The 15,847-nt window shown below is 37.0% G+C and overlaps 1 protein-coding gene across 1 annotated transcript in view; it reads right to left on the reverse strand.

The window, feature by feature from the left end:
• Positions 1 to 15,847, reverse strand: part of MTAP (methylthioadenosine phosphorylase) — a 79,948-nt gene that overhangs the window by 14,581 nt on the left and 49,520 nt on the right. Inside the window, exon 5 of the mRNA XM_007498070.3 lies at positions 9,744 to 9,846. Within this exon, the coding sequence (XP_007498132.1) occupies positions 9,744 to 9,846 (103 nt within the window). The remainder of the gene's footprint in view (positions 1 to 9,743; positions 9,847 to 15,847) is intronic.

Genomic DNA, 15,847 nt, shown 5'->3' on the forward strand with positions numbered 1-15,847 from the left:
GAGAACCTCTACATTACCACACTGTCCCAGGGGATACCTATTAATATTCTCCATCATCACAGCAGGGAGGAAGAATTTTAGCAAAATGAGATCTTGAACAGCTCCCACCAAAATTCAAATGAAAAAATCTAGTCATCAATTACAGAACTGGTCTCCGTTCAAGGAAACATTGGTCTATGACTACTGTAACAATGAATATTTATTTTCAGTCCTGATATATATATATATATATATATAAACCAATTACCACTGGCTCAAATATGAAACTTTGCCTGAGTCATATACCTTTGGGCATAAAAACCTAAGAATGGACCTAATGACTAAGGGAGAGACAGATATTCCAAGTTACAGAAACTTTGATCTCAGGCAGGTTTTCTTGTCTCCAGGCTGAGTGTCATTTGCTATACTACCTAAATGTCTGATGAACTGTCCTAATAGCAGTCCTGATGATATCCAAATTTCTGAAACATAGCTGCAATACTGGATCACTAACATAAATATATCACAACTCAGAATCATCTTGCCCAGGTAATATTCAAAATGCCCAGAGGGGAAAATAATTATGTCACAGATTTTCCAAGTTGAAGTTGGAGAGGGAACACCATGTGTTTAAGAATTTTTGAGTTCATGCCTCTGAATTCTTTATCATCACCTGGAAGTTATATGTTTTAAAGTTTGCAAAGCATTTTACATATATTATCTGTTCTCACAACAATTTGTTTAGGCGCTATTATTTCCCCCATTTTACAAATGAAGAAACCGAGGCAGAGGTTAAGTGACTTGTTCAGGGTCACAGTTAGTATCTAAGGAAGGATTTGAATTCAGGTCTTCCTTATACCAAGGCCAATACTCCATCCTCAATCATTTTGAGTCCTATTATACTTGATGGATGAAAGGAAGTGTAATTTTGGGGGACTCACACTCCTTAGATGGAGAAATGAGGGCTGAAGGCAGTGAGGAAAGGGTTGATGAAAATGGCTTCCCTCACTATTCCCTCCCAGAGTCCCTGAATTACTTGAGGGAGGCAAAATGGAGATCTCCCCTCGGTGAAGGCTTGCCCCTTGGTGGCTGTGCCGGCCCTCAAGGAAGGTGGGGAAGTCTTCTCTACAAGGAGAGGAAAATGGGACCTCGATCCAGATATGCACTACTTTGGGGCGCTCACAAGTTTCCTCCTTGTGTCTTCTTGAAAACTGGCAACAAGATGGAGTCTGCCAATGGGTTTACTCTCTAGATGTAAATAAGTGATATTGAACTGCTGACTGACTGCTTATTTGGTTTAATTGTTGATTGGGGTAAAGGGGAAGAGGTTAGAGAGATTTAAGGTGACCTTAAATCTTTTTCTAAAAAATCTAGTTACTGAAGTAAAAGGTTTTCTCATAGGCAGGAGAGAGGTAGAAAAAAGGAGAGAGCACTGCTCACCGATTTGAGTCCAACTATCTCAATAAGTTCATGGAATGAAAATCTTTTTTTTAGGTTTCTTGACAGGAACCCATGTTGTTAAGATTTCTTTCAGTGTCAGAAATTCCCAAAGGTAACTTGAATGGCCCCGAGAAACAGCTCCTACTTCCACTCCCTTCTGTGTCTCAGTACTCAAGACCCCTTCCTCAGGAAAATTTCCCAGAAGTTCTTGTTCAGTTTCCAACTGCTGTTTCTGCTTCAATCTCTGTAGAGCTCTCCCAGTGGTTCTCTTTTCCCTTCCTACTCCCTATCATTACAATATCCCAGTTTTGATTTTCGCGACTCTTTTGCTAAAAGCTCACGATGCTTGTGCACTGTCTTTTCCTATTCTTATCCTCTGTTTTATCCCACCAAAACAATAAATTCCTATCTTACTCTATCTAAGATTCTATCTACCTATGCTAAGAAAGGCATATAGGCAAGTTTTGGGTAGGAAAGGATAATAAAAATTGCATTATGTTGCAATGGGTGAACAATTTTTGCAACAGCAAACAGGTTTTTCTCAAATCCCAAAGAGTAAATTCAATGTAACAATACAACAGTTTTCTTATCAATCATTCGTTATCTTTCTACATATTAACCTACTTATGTTTACAAAATAATGTTGTTATGCTATTATTTTATTTGGTTATCTATCCTATTTTTGTTTGTATCACTATCCAAAATAACAATATACTGTAGTCTTACTCTTATGCTGTCCCTAAGCTGTCTAGCTAAAAAACATGCCTTTTCCCTAGTCCCTATCTTGCTTCTTTCCCTATGACATTATTTTAATGTGGTTAGTTACTACTATAGGTTAGAATTTGTTAGTAAGTTTTTATCTACTTTTAGGCATATGATACAAGTATGTGCATATTTACATGATACATTTTTACAAGGTTTTTCAGTCTCGCATGAAGCTTTTAGCTCTACAAGGAAATGAAACATGTCCATATCAGGTTAAAAAACCCTATAGACTTAGGAAGTATATACATTTATACAATATATACATCTATTCATCTTGCACGTATACAATCTTTAGGCACTCGTTTATTTACATGCAATCTCCCAATAGATGTCAGTTTGTGGTTTGGTGTTAATAGTGTTGTGTTGAATGGATACTTCTCAAGCTTCTTCAGATTTCCATGTCTCATGCTGACTGATGGCTCTCTTGTTTCTTCCAAGTAATGTACTGTTGCATGCTATTTCCCTAATATGTGAAATTAATTTTGTTTTATGCTTTTACCGCACTCAGTCTTATGGAAATATTTACTATGTACAAGGAACTAAGGAGGAAAATAGAAAAGTAAGAGGGTTCCCACTCTCAAGGGGCTCACATTTTAACGGGGGAAAAAAACCCCCAACACAAAGTTTAAGCTGAAAATCTGGTGGAAAGACCCCATTATACTTGGGGCCTTTTAAAAAATGACATTTTCACTGGAAACTATCAGTTTGTAGTAAATTGTGTTTGGTAGTCTGACTAACCATGCCACTCTGAAGAGTGAACATTCAGAACTGTACTTCGAAGCCTGGCATCTGCTTTCAGTTCCCCTTCCTTTCTTGCTAGTAACTAAAATTAGAGCTAGGTATGAGTATAGGCAGGACCAAAGAAAGCAACGGACCCTCCATTTACTTCATTGTAAGCTGGCTCCCAGCTAAGAAAAACTGTAACTCAATCCCTTACCAACCCCATATTCAAGAACTCCTCCAAATGTGGCGTCTGTGCCTTTTGTGTTCTCTCAGTTCTTGTCCTCCTTACCTTGAACTACTCCAATGGCTATAACTGAGTTTCTACTCAGTCCCCCCAACAATAAACATTCTGTAGTGTGTGTAAGGCCACCATGGTGGTTTCCATATCAATAAATCAGGAAGGTGTTGCCTCCCTGATTCCCCCTGGGTGAGCACTGGGAATGGAGCTCCCTTGGACATGAGCTGCAGTCAGTTCTGGGCCCCAGCCCACTGGTCAGAGCCATGGAGAAGGACCAAGGCATCAATACCAAACCAACAAGGCTTCCCTGAGGAACAAAACAGAATCCCCATTATATCCCTTAAAATCGCTTAGAAACTTGGTGCCTTTCTTGTACCAGTTACATTAATTCAATGATGACTTGTCTGTCTTGAACTCCCATCCCTCCTTCTCCTAATTCTCCTCTTGCTGTTTTAATGCTACAAATGAAATTCAGTATGTTTTATGTATCTTTGAAGGACCACTGATGGATAAACAAAGCCGACAAGACCTAAATTCCCGAAGATATGGACAGAACTGTAGATGATCTGGCAAGGTTTACCTTAAACAGTGGTCTCAAAAATAGAATTTGTAGAAAGAAAATATTGGAACTTAAATTTATATATGAATTAATTTATAATAATAATGTTAGAGGCAAGAAATAATAATAACAATAATAATGAGAGCTAACATTTATAAAGTGTCTAGTAAGTGTGACAAAGTGTGCTAAAAGCTTTACAAATAATTATTTAATTTGATGATTGAAAAAGCCCTGGGAGTTAGGTGCTATTATGTCCCTCATTTTATAGTCGAGGAAAAAGAAGCAAACAGGCTAAGTAACTTGCCCAGGGTCATACAATTAGTAAGTTTTTGAGGCTCAATTTGAATGCAGGCCTCCAAATTCCAGGTCCCAGCCCTTTTCTACACTGTACCATTGAGATCTCACTTGATACTTAATGTCATGCCCAGTACAAGAAGCACCCTGAGGGAAGAGAAGCGCCAGGATGTGGAAGACCCTCATGGACACATTTGTTTTCAACATGAGATATTATAATTGACATATAAGTGCCCAACTAAGAGGATTCACAGATTAGAATATTATCTAGTTTTAAGGTAATTAACTCCCACAAAATGGAAAGGAAGCTTAAAAAGAGTCCTATGAATTAAAGATGGAAGATATTACTAACAAAAGTACATGCAAAACAATAGCAGAGCCAACACTTTTCCTACAAGGAAGACTCTTCATTAGGCACATTAGGAGGTAAGAACATCAACCTAATCAGACCTAACAAATTGACCAAAATTTTTAAAGAATATATTATTTGAAAGGATTATTTGAAGTAAAGATATATATATATGTAAAAAAAAATATACACACATATACGTATATATCCAGTGTCAGTAACAATAACCATCATTCTAAGTTTCTATTTTGCATTGAGTTATGAACTAATGATAGTATGAATAAGAAACTAACCATCATCTTCCCCCACCCCACTACCCAGAATCACTTAAAACTTTTTCTTTTTCTAAATTAATTCATTTGTTACATTAAAATACTCAGGTAACTCCTTTCCTTTGCCTCACTAGAGAGGGCATCATTTGACAAAAAGATTTATGTATATTTAAAACTATGTCTTGATTATTTCTCTTGATCAGTTCTTTCTCTGGAGGTGGACACATACAAGTCTTTTACCTTTAAACCTCTCATATGTGCAAGCTTAAGAAACCAAAAGAGACAGAAACTTTTAAAACCTGTTTAGAAATCTATTCATTAGAGATGAGGTCTCCCTCTTCATCTTGGATACTATCAATTTGATTTTCTTCTTTCCTTAGATTGACCAGTCCAATGTCTATTTTATTTGTTTTCTCAAAGTACCAGCTTCTAGTCTTAATTATTAAATCAATAGTTTTTTGACTTTCAATTTTATTAATTTCTCCTTTGATTTTTAGGACCTCTAATTTAGTCTTCATCTGAGGATTTTAATTTGTCCTCTTTCTAATTTTTTAAGTTGCAAGTTCAATTCATTGACCTCTGCCCTCTCTAATTTGTTAATATGTGAACTCAAGGATATGAATTTCCCCCTGACTACTGCTTTGGCTGCAAGAATTAGGAAGAGAACTTCCATTTAAAAGCACCCTAGACAATATAAAATACTTAGGAATCTATCTGCTGAGACAAACACAGGAACTATATGAACACAACTACAAAACACTCTTCACACAATTAAAACTAGATCGAAACAATTGGAAAAACATTGATTGCTCATGGGTAGGAAGAACTAACATAATAAAAATGACCACCCTACCCAAACTTATTTACTTATTTAGTGTCATACCCATCAAACTTCCAAAAAACTTTTTTACTGAATTAGAAAAAACCATGACAAAGTTCATTTAGAAGAACAAAAGGTCAAGGATATCTGGGGAAATAATGAAAAAAAAATGCAAGGGAAGGTAGCCTTGCAGTACCAGATCTCAAACTATACTATAAAACAGCAGTCATCAAAACAACATGGTACTAGCTAAGAGACAGAAAGGAGGATCAGTGGAATAGACTTGGGATAAATGACCTCAGCAAGACAGTCTATGACAAGCCCAAAGATCCCATCTTTTGGGATCAAAATCCATCGTTTGATAAAAGCTGCTGGGAAAATTGGAAGACAGTATGGGAGAGATTAGGTTTGAATCAACATCTCACACCCTAACCCAAGATAAACTCAGAATGGGTGAACAACTTGAATATAAAGAAGGAAACTTATAAGCAAATTAGGTGAACACAGAATACTATACATGTCAGATCTTTGGGAAGGGAAAGACTTTAAAACCAAGCAAGAGCTAGAAAAAAAAATTACAAAATGTAAAATCAACAATTTTGATTACATAAAATTAAAAAGTTTTTGTACAAACAGAGCCAATGCAACCAAAATTAGAAGGGAAGCAACCAATTGGGAAACAATCTTCATAACAAAAACCTCTGACAAAGGTCTGATTACTCAAATTTATAAAGAGCTAAACCAATTGTACAAAAAATCAAGCCATTCTCCAATTGATAAATGGGCAAGGGACATAAATAGGCAATTTTCAGTTAAAGAAATCAAAACTATTAATAAGCACATGAAAAAGTCTTCTAACTCTCTTATAATCAGAGATGCAAATCAAAATAACTCTGAGGAATAACCTCACACCTAGCAGATTGGCTAACATTGCAGCAAAGGAAATTAATGAATGCTGGAGGGGATGTGGCAAAGTAGGGACATTAATGCATTGCTGGTGGAGTTGTGAATTGATCCAACCATTCTGGAGGACAATATGGAACTATGCCCAAAGAGTGCTAAAAGACTGTCTGCGCTTTGATCCAGCCATAGCCCTGCTGGGTTTGTACCCCAAAGAGATAATAAGGAAAAAAGACTTGTTCAAGAATATTCATAGCTGCTCTCTTTGTGCTGGCAAAAAAACAAACAAACTGGAAAATGAGGGGATGCCCTCCAATTGGGGAATGGCTGAACAAATTGTGGTTTATGTTGGTGATGGGATACTGTTGTGCTTAAAGGAATAATAAAGTGGAGGAATTCCATGGAGACTGGAACAACCTCCAGGTATTGATACAGAGTGAAAGGAGCAGAACCAGGAAAACATTGTACACAGAGACTGATACACTGTGGTACAATCGAATGTAATGGACTTCTCTATTAGTGGCAATGCAGTGATCCAAACAACTTGGAGCGATCTACGAGAAAAAACACTACCCACATCCAGGGGAAACACTGTGGGAGTAAAAACACCAAAGAAAAACAACTGCTTGAATACATGGGGCGAGGGGATATGGCTGGGGATGTAGATTCTAAATGAACATCCTATTGCAAACACCAACAACATGGAAATAGGCTCTGATCAATGACACAAGTAATACTCAGTGAAATTGCATGTAATCTATGGGAAGGTTGGGGGGAGTGGAGGGAGGGAGGGAAATAAAATGATTCTTGTAACCAAAGAATAATGTTCTAAATAAATTAATTTAAATTAAAAAGAAGAGAAAGAATCTCCGAGATTCTATAGGGTTTCAAGCTCATTTATTAAAAATTTTATTAAAACGCAACACCTCCAGATTTATTTGCAGGAAAAACTGATTGGCATTATTCAACAAAGCATTTACTAGGCACTTACTACATGCTAGGTACTGTGAAGTACTAGGGGTAAAAGAAAAAGCAAATAAAACCAATCCTCTCCATTGAAAAACTTATGTCTTTATGGGGGAGATAACATGTACAGAAACCAGTACATATGAGGTACAATTACAGTTAGCTTTGGAAAGAATGCAAAAGCAGCTGTAGGAAGTGGTGCATAGGTTCCATTTAACCAGGTTTTCTAAGAGTGGAAGTGTAGCAAAGGAAAATACACTTATGCAAGGAATGACTGACAGGGCGTGAGACTCAGAATTCTCCCAGGGCTGTCAGGATTCCAAACTGTTGAAGAGACAGTTCCCCAACTGGCACACTAGACCTCAGGGTGAAGCCTGAAAGTTGAAGATCTGATCTCTCCTGGACTCCCCTGGACAGCCAGCAAGCAGCCTCTTTCAATTCCACCATACAAAGTTGAGAGGACACATCCATACACTGGTGGAAAGAGTGAAACTTGGAGAAACCCTCTTTTCCCTGGGAAAATTGAGGACTCAGCTGGATCCTTGTACCTGAACCACAAAGAACTCTCTGTGTGTGAGAAATCTGGTTCCCAATTGGGCTACCCTTAGGAAACTTGGGTATTTAGAATTGTGAATTTCAGATTTACTCCACCCTGCTTAGTCTAACAATTTTAGTCTAAATTTACCCCTTACAATCTAGAGTATTTAAATAGTGGGTTTAATAACTGGGTTAATTGTCAGATGCTAACCTTTTCCTTCATTCCCAAACTCTTACCCTTATCTGTTAATAAATTCAATATTTATATGTTTATCCCTCTGTATTATTTTCCTTCCCCTTATCCAAATTGTATATACTTTTAACAGAAGTGAGAATGTAATGTAATTGAGATATGTGTGGTGGTGGGGGGGGGGGGAAAGGGGGGAGGAAGAAGGTAAACAAGCAGTGTAAAGGTCCAATATGGAGAAGGACTTATTTGTAAGAGTCAACAAGTAGGTCGCTGGGCTTGGACCATACAGAAAGGAGAAATGAGTAAGAAGAATGGCAGGACAGAAGAGAGAACAAGTTTTTGAACGGCTTTAAATGCTAAACAGAAGATTTTACATTTTATCCTAGTGTTATCATGGGAAGCCACTAAAGTTTGCTCATGGTAGCAGGGTTGGGAAGGGATAAGTTGTTTAAGTCAATGCATTGGGAAAATAATTTTGATTAGATTTACAAGCACTTTATCTATTTTATTTGTTTCTTCAAAGTACCAGCTCCTGGTCTTATTTATTAGTTCAATAGTTCTTTTTCTTTTAATTTTATTAATTTCCCCTTCAATTTTTAGAATTTCCAATTTAGTTTTTATCTGGGGATTTTTAATTTGTTCTCTTTCTAATTTTTTAAGTTGTAAGCTCAATTCATTGATCTCCTCCCTCTCTATTTTGTTGATAGAGACACTCAGAGTTATAAATTTTCCGAAGTGCTGCTTTTACTGTATTCCATAGATTTTCCAAACTCCTCCCTGCATCACAGAAGATACTGTCCAGGAGACAGTCATGTTCATACAACCTAAGTCTTTCATGTTTCTGACCTTTCAGTTCACTGTCTGGAGGCAACATTCACAATTTATTCTTTAAGGGCAGAGTTTTAATTATTTTTCAGTTTGTTGCTTTAATTTTTTTCCATTTTGGATTTCCTCTAGCGTATTGGTAGAAATTAATGAGGAAGTAGCTGGTTTGGTGGTAATCTCTAAGGTACTAGGGAAATTCCCCCAAAGTAAGACTTTTCAAGTTATCTTTAACCAATCAATAGTTATTTGCTCAGTGAGTCTCTCTTAAGCAAATTTTAAAGTTGAATGGCTCCATTTGCCTTCTGAAACCCGTGAACCCTCGAACCCACAAACCCAGGGTAGCAGAAAAAGTTGCAATGGGGTTTTATAGTCAGCAGTTGCCATTTTTAGCTGGTAGGAAGCTAGTGGAGACAGAATCGCTATTTTAGAAGCTAAGACAACTTATATAATTCTTCAGTTAGTCTTCCAATGTTACATGCCTCTCAGTTGGATAAGAGTGAATTAAAATTAAGTTTGTGGAAAGAATTTCAGATAATTCTTTAAAACAGATATTTGTAGGTCCTTATTCTATCAAAGAATACAAAGCTGCCACCATCACACATGGACGTCTGTAGAAACAAAGCAATCTGGGATATGTTCTGAGATGACTGCCAAACAAGGATTTAAAGTTTTCAGAGGGAAAGCTGTTTTTATGCCTATGAGCAAAGAATGGAGACCTTTAATCTATCATTGGGGGAGATGCATGTGGAAGGGTGAAAGAAAGAGAAAGGAGAACACAAAAGCTTAGCCAACAGGAATTACCAAATCGACTCTGAAAATCAGTGAAGTAACAGATGGCTTCTTCCCCTATCACATCAATAAAGTCTATACATCATAACTTACTAACCTCTCTGGTTTTAGAGCAAAATGGCTCTGCCATTGGAATGTGACATACTCCTCCGGAGCAGGCATGACTTCCATCATAGAAGGTCTGAGGTCTTTTGGTTGTCCTATAAAAATAATATGAAAAGCAAAACATAGTAAAATCTCAATTATCCAGCAACCAAAGTTTTAAAGTTTATGGGTTATATAGACCTTCTGTTTCTTTACATTAGCCTTCTCATAAGCAATTCATATTTAAGAATAGATAGGTTAAAAAAAAGGGGGAGCATTTTCTGGCTTAATGGAAGAGTGGAATTCTAAGCCAGTAGCTATAAAATGGTTTCCTAATTTATGTCAATTTCAGTTTGTAATCCTTATTGCTTCACTGCCACAACCAATAAAGAGAAGTTAAAACTGTAATTTTGAACCAGATCTAGAAAGCTTATTTAAAGGGACATGTTTGCTGCTTCCTGAAAAACCTTTTTGGGAATCACAAAATATCAAATTTCTCTTAGTCCATTTTCATTAGTGGTAATTACAGGCAAATCCATTCATTATTCATGTCTTGGAGATCTGGTAATGCTTGAATTCATGATAAACTGGGAAACAGAAATTTCTCATCTTTCCTTTGGGTTTCCTTTGAGTTTTAAAACATCTGCTGAAAACTAAAATATTTAATTTCCTGTTTCTGAGGTAAGGGGAAATGACTCTAAAAGAAAGTTTTTCCTAATCCAAAACTTAAAAGGAAATTTTACCTTTCTACTGGTATGTCTAACCAATTCAGTAAATCTTCCAGCTCCATGCTATCATGGAGTATTTTATTTTATTTTTTTAATTTAAAATTTTAATTTAATTAATTTAGAATATTTTCCCATGGTTACATGATTCATGTTCTTTCGTTCCCCCTCCCCATCCCCCAGTTGATGTGCAATTCCACTGGGTTTAACTTGTGTCACAGATCAAGACCTACTTCCACATTATTGATAATTGCACTAGAGTGATCACTTAAAGTCTACATCCCCAGTCATATCCCCATCAACCCATGTCATAGTTTATTATTATTATTATTTTTAAACCCTTACCTTCTGTCTTGGAGTCTGTATTGGCTCCAAGGTAGAAGAGTGGTAAGGGCTAGGCAATGGGGGTCAAGTGACTTGCCCAGGGTCACACAACTGGGAAGTGTCTGAGGCCAGATTTGAACCCAGGACCTCCCATCTCTAGGCCTAGCTCTCAATCCACTGAGCTACCCAGCTGCCCCCCATGGTTTATTTTTTAAAGAGAAAGTTATACCAATCTCAAAGAAATCTCAGGTAGAGCTGTAAAAAAAAAAAAGAGGTTCCAAAATACCTAATTTAAAAATATTAGAAAAGGGTAACTCTGTTCTCCCATTTTTATCCACACATAAGGTTCTGGAATCTGCCCCATCTTGTGAATTTGCTATCATGCTGTTTAAATGTACAGTTTCCCCAATATCTTTTGTTCCTTCTTGCCCCTTCCTTAATGTGTGGCGAGTTTGTATATTTTGTCAATGCTTGTGATTCCCCTTGTGCTAAAGTACAATTGTAAATGAATTTCTGACAGAACTCATAAAGGCAAAAAAGGAAAATAACTTTCCTGTCTGGATGACTTCAAAACAGAGCTTGTATGTGTATATATGGAATTTGTATGTACCATGTGTAATATTTGTAAAGGAAACATATGTAGATCACTAACAGGTTAATAAACTAACATAAGATAGGGAAGAATTAACAAATTAACCCTTAACAGACAGGGACAGCATAGTTTAGGGAGGAAAAGGAAATTCTGTACCCAGAGTTAGCGATAGGGAACGGATGAATCAACCTGTACATAAAAGAATAGTACATGCATATACATTATAATTGACACATTTTACACAAGCATAAAAGATATAAGGAGTAGAAGAAAATACATTGATTTCATGGTCACATAGTACATTGTTATTATAGTTTAAACATTGTTACATTGCATTACACATTATACCTATATACCCAACCTAAAAATTTTCCCCGTAACCCAGATCTTAGCGTAAGACAGGTTTCAGAATAGGACATAGGCAGTTTGGGCTAAGATTTATTATTTTGGGTGGGAGATAATAAGTGGGAAAAGTAAATTGAAGAGAGAGATTATCATAGGAATAGAATTAAGGTAAGTAATTCGTGTGAGATCAAGATATCACCACTTGGACAAGACAAAAATGGGGAGATTTGAGAGAAAAATCCAGACTTTTGAAATGGAAAAGCCTGGAGAGACTACAAAGATTCCATTAACAGTAGGGGGGATGGGCTGAGAAAGTTTGGAACCTTGGGAAAGAGAGCAGCCCAGAAGGAGTCAGTTGGTCTGCTCTCTCTCTGTTTGAGACTGCCAAGGAGAAGGTGGGTTTTTGACTGGATCCTGATCCAAAAAATCTTTTCCTCCCTGAACCTGACCACAATCTTCCCAAACCAATGAGTGGACAGAGGCCTGGAGAGAAAAGGAGTCCACAAGAAGGCTTTTTACAAACCGTGGTTTACAAAAGCCAGGGTTCATCACTCTGAACCTCTCAAGGGCTCAGCTCAGGCCACCAAACCTGGGTTACCTAACTTTGGGAGGAAGAGTTTAGCTAGCTAGGGATCCCCTTCTCCCTCTTCCCTCCTGGCCCAGATCTACCAGCCATTTCAACCTTATCCTTCATCCCTGTTGTTTAGAATAAATTAGTTACCAAACTATCTGACTCAAGACTGAGTGAAAGGCAGTTAGAACTGAGGGGGGAAAGAAGTGATCTCTCTCTCCCTAGAATAAGAAGCTTGCTATTTAGAAAGAGCCAAACAGTGGAGAGTGAACAGGTGGGTTTATTTAGTGAGGAGCCATAGCTAGAGAGGACTGAAAGGGGGGAAAGTCTTGATCCAAAACCAACATCAACTCCTCCTCCCTTTGTTCTGGCCTTGAGAAAGGGAAGACTCCATTCTCTCCTTCCTCTCTCCCCACATAAAAATCCCCTTTATTACAGTAGGAGTATATTTTCTTCCTTGACAAAATATAACAATCCTGCTATATATAAGTCACTAACTAGTCTCTGGAACAATTTCACAATTCCCACAAACCAAGTGTCCAAGGTTATATCCCTAGGTATTCCTATAGTTGTAAAAACAGATTATCACTTCAGAAATCCTTAAAATGTTACTCTATGATAATCTTTTTTTTCCTCTCTTGACTACTTTCCATCCATTGTGATAGAGGCTTGCAGACCAAGGTGAAGGATCTGTCTGTCAATCAAAGAGAAGTTTCCAAACGGAATGTTCCCAGGAGTTGGCAGTTGAGCTGACCAGGGGGAGGGGACTTGGAGCTGGCCAAGGAGACTTTGATTCTGTCTCTTTCTGGGGTTGACTGACCAAGAAAGGAGGCAAGCCTGGCTGTAGGAGGAAGAAGCTGAGAACTGATATTATTTATGTTCCAGACTGAAGGACCCTTGAGGGGGGGCTTCTGAAATTAAGCTGAGAGACCTTGGTGGCTTTGTGGAGAAGAAAGAAGAAAAGAGGATTTTAAACAGTTGTCCTCCATCTCTCTGACTGTTCCTCTGTCACAGATTTCCCAAATTCCTCCTATCCCTCATTATAGATTAGGGAAACCCTCATCCCTCTTACCTCAGTTTCCCATCCTGTTGTGTCCCAATAAACCCCTTACCTGAGAAAGAAAAAGTATCTTTATAGTCCACTCAGGGGGGAGGGAGGAAGCCAAAAGTCTTCCAGAAGTGGGTGGTTAAGGGAGGGAGTGAGGGAGAAAGCATTCCCCTGTGTAGGAGCATCCCTCTATATCTGTAGCAGTATCTCTTTATCTCTGTAGCAAGTGTCCCATACTAGCAGCCCCTGGTCAATCCAGAATATATTCCAGTTACAGAAACCAGAAATAGTGTCACACAGATTAACATTTCTATTATACCATCCCACATTAATTCTTCTTTCTTCTTCTCCATCTCTTACCCCCCCCTTTTTTTTACAAAATATAGGAAGAATACCAAAAAAGGAGACAGGAGACATTGGTTTAAGTTTGAGCTGATTAGTGAAGTGACCATGAATAACTCACTTTATCTCTCTAAACATTAATTTATTCGTCTAGCAAATTAGTCCTATTATCTAGATTACCTGCTTCAGAGAACTGTTTGAAGATTCAGTGAAGAAATTGATATAAAACTTATAAAAATAAGTATAATGTATATGATATTAAAAAAGTAATTTATCTTCTACCTTGAAAAAATAACCACCTCCAAAAATCAACTGAATAAATTACTTTTCTCTTTTTTCTATCTTGGTAATAATGTTTCTGGCTTTTCTTTAGACTTAACCAAGCATATTTCCAAACACTCCTGGGTTCAATTATATAGGACAACCACTTATTGGGCAGGTCACAAAGGAATTTCCTGTTTAAGCATGAGTTAGACTAAGTAGACTCTGTGATTTCTTCTCATTTTAAATTTCTGCAGTTCTGTGAATCTACAAATTTTCATTCTGCCTTTTCTTTAATGAAAGCTGCCTTTCTTTAAGTTCCAGCATTCTATCTAGTCAATGTTATATTTAATTATTTGCCTTGAAGCTCAAAATAGTAGTTAAAAGAGCTGGCCTCAAGAGCTAGGAAGACCAGGCATCACAAGTCCTAATACTGTCAAATATTGCTCCAGTGTACTAGGTTAAGTCAATTAATTTCTCAGTACCTTTGGCAACTTTTAAAAAAAATTTTATTTTAACCTTCTGCTTTAGTAGTATCAATTCTAAGATGGAACGGCAAATGGAAGGCAAAGTAGATGTGTGGAGCCAGATGTGAACCCAGGTCCTCTAGATTCCAAGCCTGGCACCTCTACATTGTGGGACCTAGCTGCTTCTCTCCTAACCCAATCAACTTTTTAAGTTTATAAGTTGCAAAGAATCTTCCTTCCTGGACTTCCTTATTCCCAAGAAATTACATGTTTAGTCCCTATCCCTATTTGATCATTAATGTTGAAATAAGACCATTCAAAACTACCGTGCTAGGGACTGTATTTTTCCATAACAAATTTACATCATGTCTTTTGCTGCCAAAAATCCACATAACACTTTTTTCATTCTTATCTCTTCTTAGAAATTATATTTTTAGAAATAACTACTACACAAGCTAAAAAAAAAGTTGAGAAGAAAATAGGTCAAAACCAATGCTTTAGACAACAAATGTTTGAGCTGACAATAAAATGTCATACAATACCAAAAAAAGAATAAAATGAAGTCAAGTATCTTTCATTGCTGAGGTAAAATTCTTAACTAAAAAAAGGGTAAGAGAACATGAAGTAAAATAAAAAGAGACAACCGGGAATACATACAAAACATTTTGAAAGACCAAAATCAATGCAGAATTAGCAGGAAAAAAAAAGCCAGGAAAACAAGGATACTATTTGCATCACCTTGAAAAATATATAGGAAATTGACTCAAGTCCATGAAAAATACCACAAGCATATCCCATTAGGTAAGTGGTCAAAGTATAATTTTCAAAAGAATTGATACTATTTGTGACTACATGACAACATAGTCCAAATCATTAAAAGAAATGCAAATTAAAATTACTCGAGGTTTTACTTAGGGGAAGTTTTAACTCATCATATTATGCAAACTGGAAAAAATGACGAGTGTAAAAGAAGTCACCAACCAAAAAAAATTTTTTTAAAGGAAGCCAACAACCCAACAACATCAACCCACAACTATAATTATGCTTATTTCTATATCTAATGCATAACGTTTCTTCAACTTCTCCCTCTAATGGTCCCATCAAGACTTCTCTGTCCATTCGTTCTCATCCACTGTCCTCCATATGCCCACATATTGAAATGTACAACATTTTTCTGGTTCTGGCTTTCTCTCCCTCTTTATATTTCATAAAAGTCCTTCTAAAACACAGTTTTTATGAGAAATTGTGTTTTGAATTCCAAATTACTGAATTAGAACACAACTTGTTTGTAAATCAGAGGTTTGGGGAGATGGCAAAACCATAAAGAACATCAAAAAGCCCCCAGACTGTGCCAGTGACAGTAACCCCAGAGTTTATGTTAGCAAACCCTGGCTGCCAAAATCAAGACATGTCCTTAGATCTCCAATGAGTCAACTATTTTT

Source organism: Monodelphis domestica, chromosome 7 (assembly GCF_027887165.1).
Source record: "Monodelphis domestica isolate mMonDom1 chromosome 7, mMonDom1.pri, whole genome shotgun sequence".
In the NCBI taxonomy this organism is placed as follows: domain Eukaryota; kingdom Metazoa; phylum Chordata; class Mammalia; order Didelphimorphia; family Didelphidae; genus Monodelphis; species Monodelphis domestica.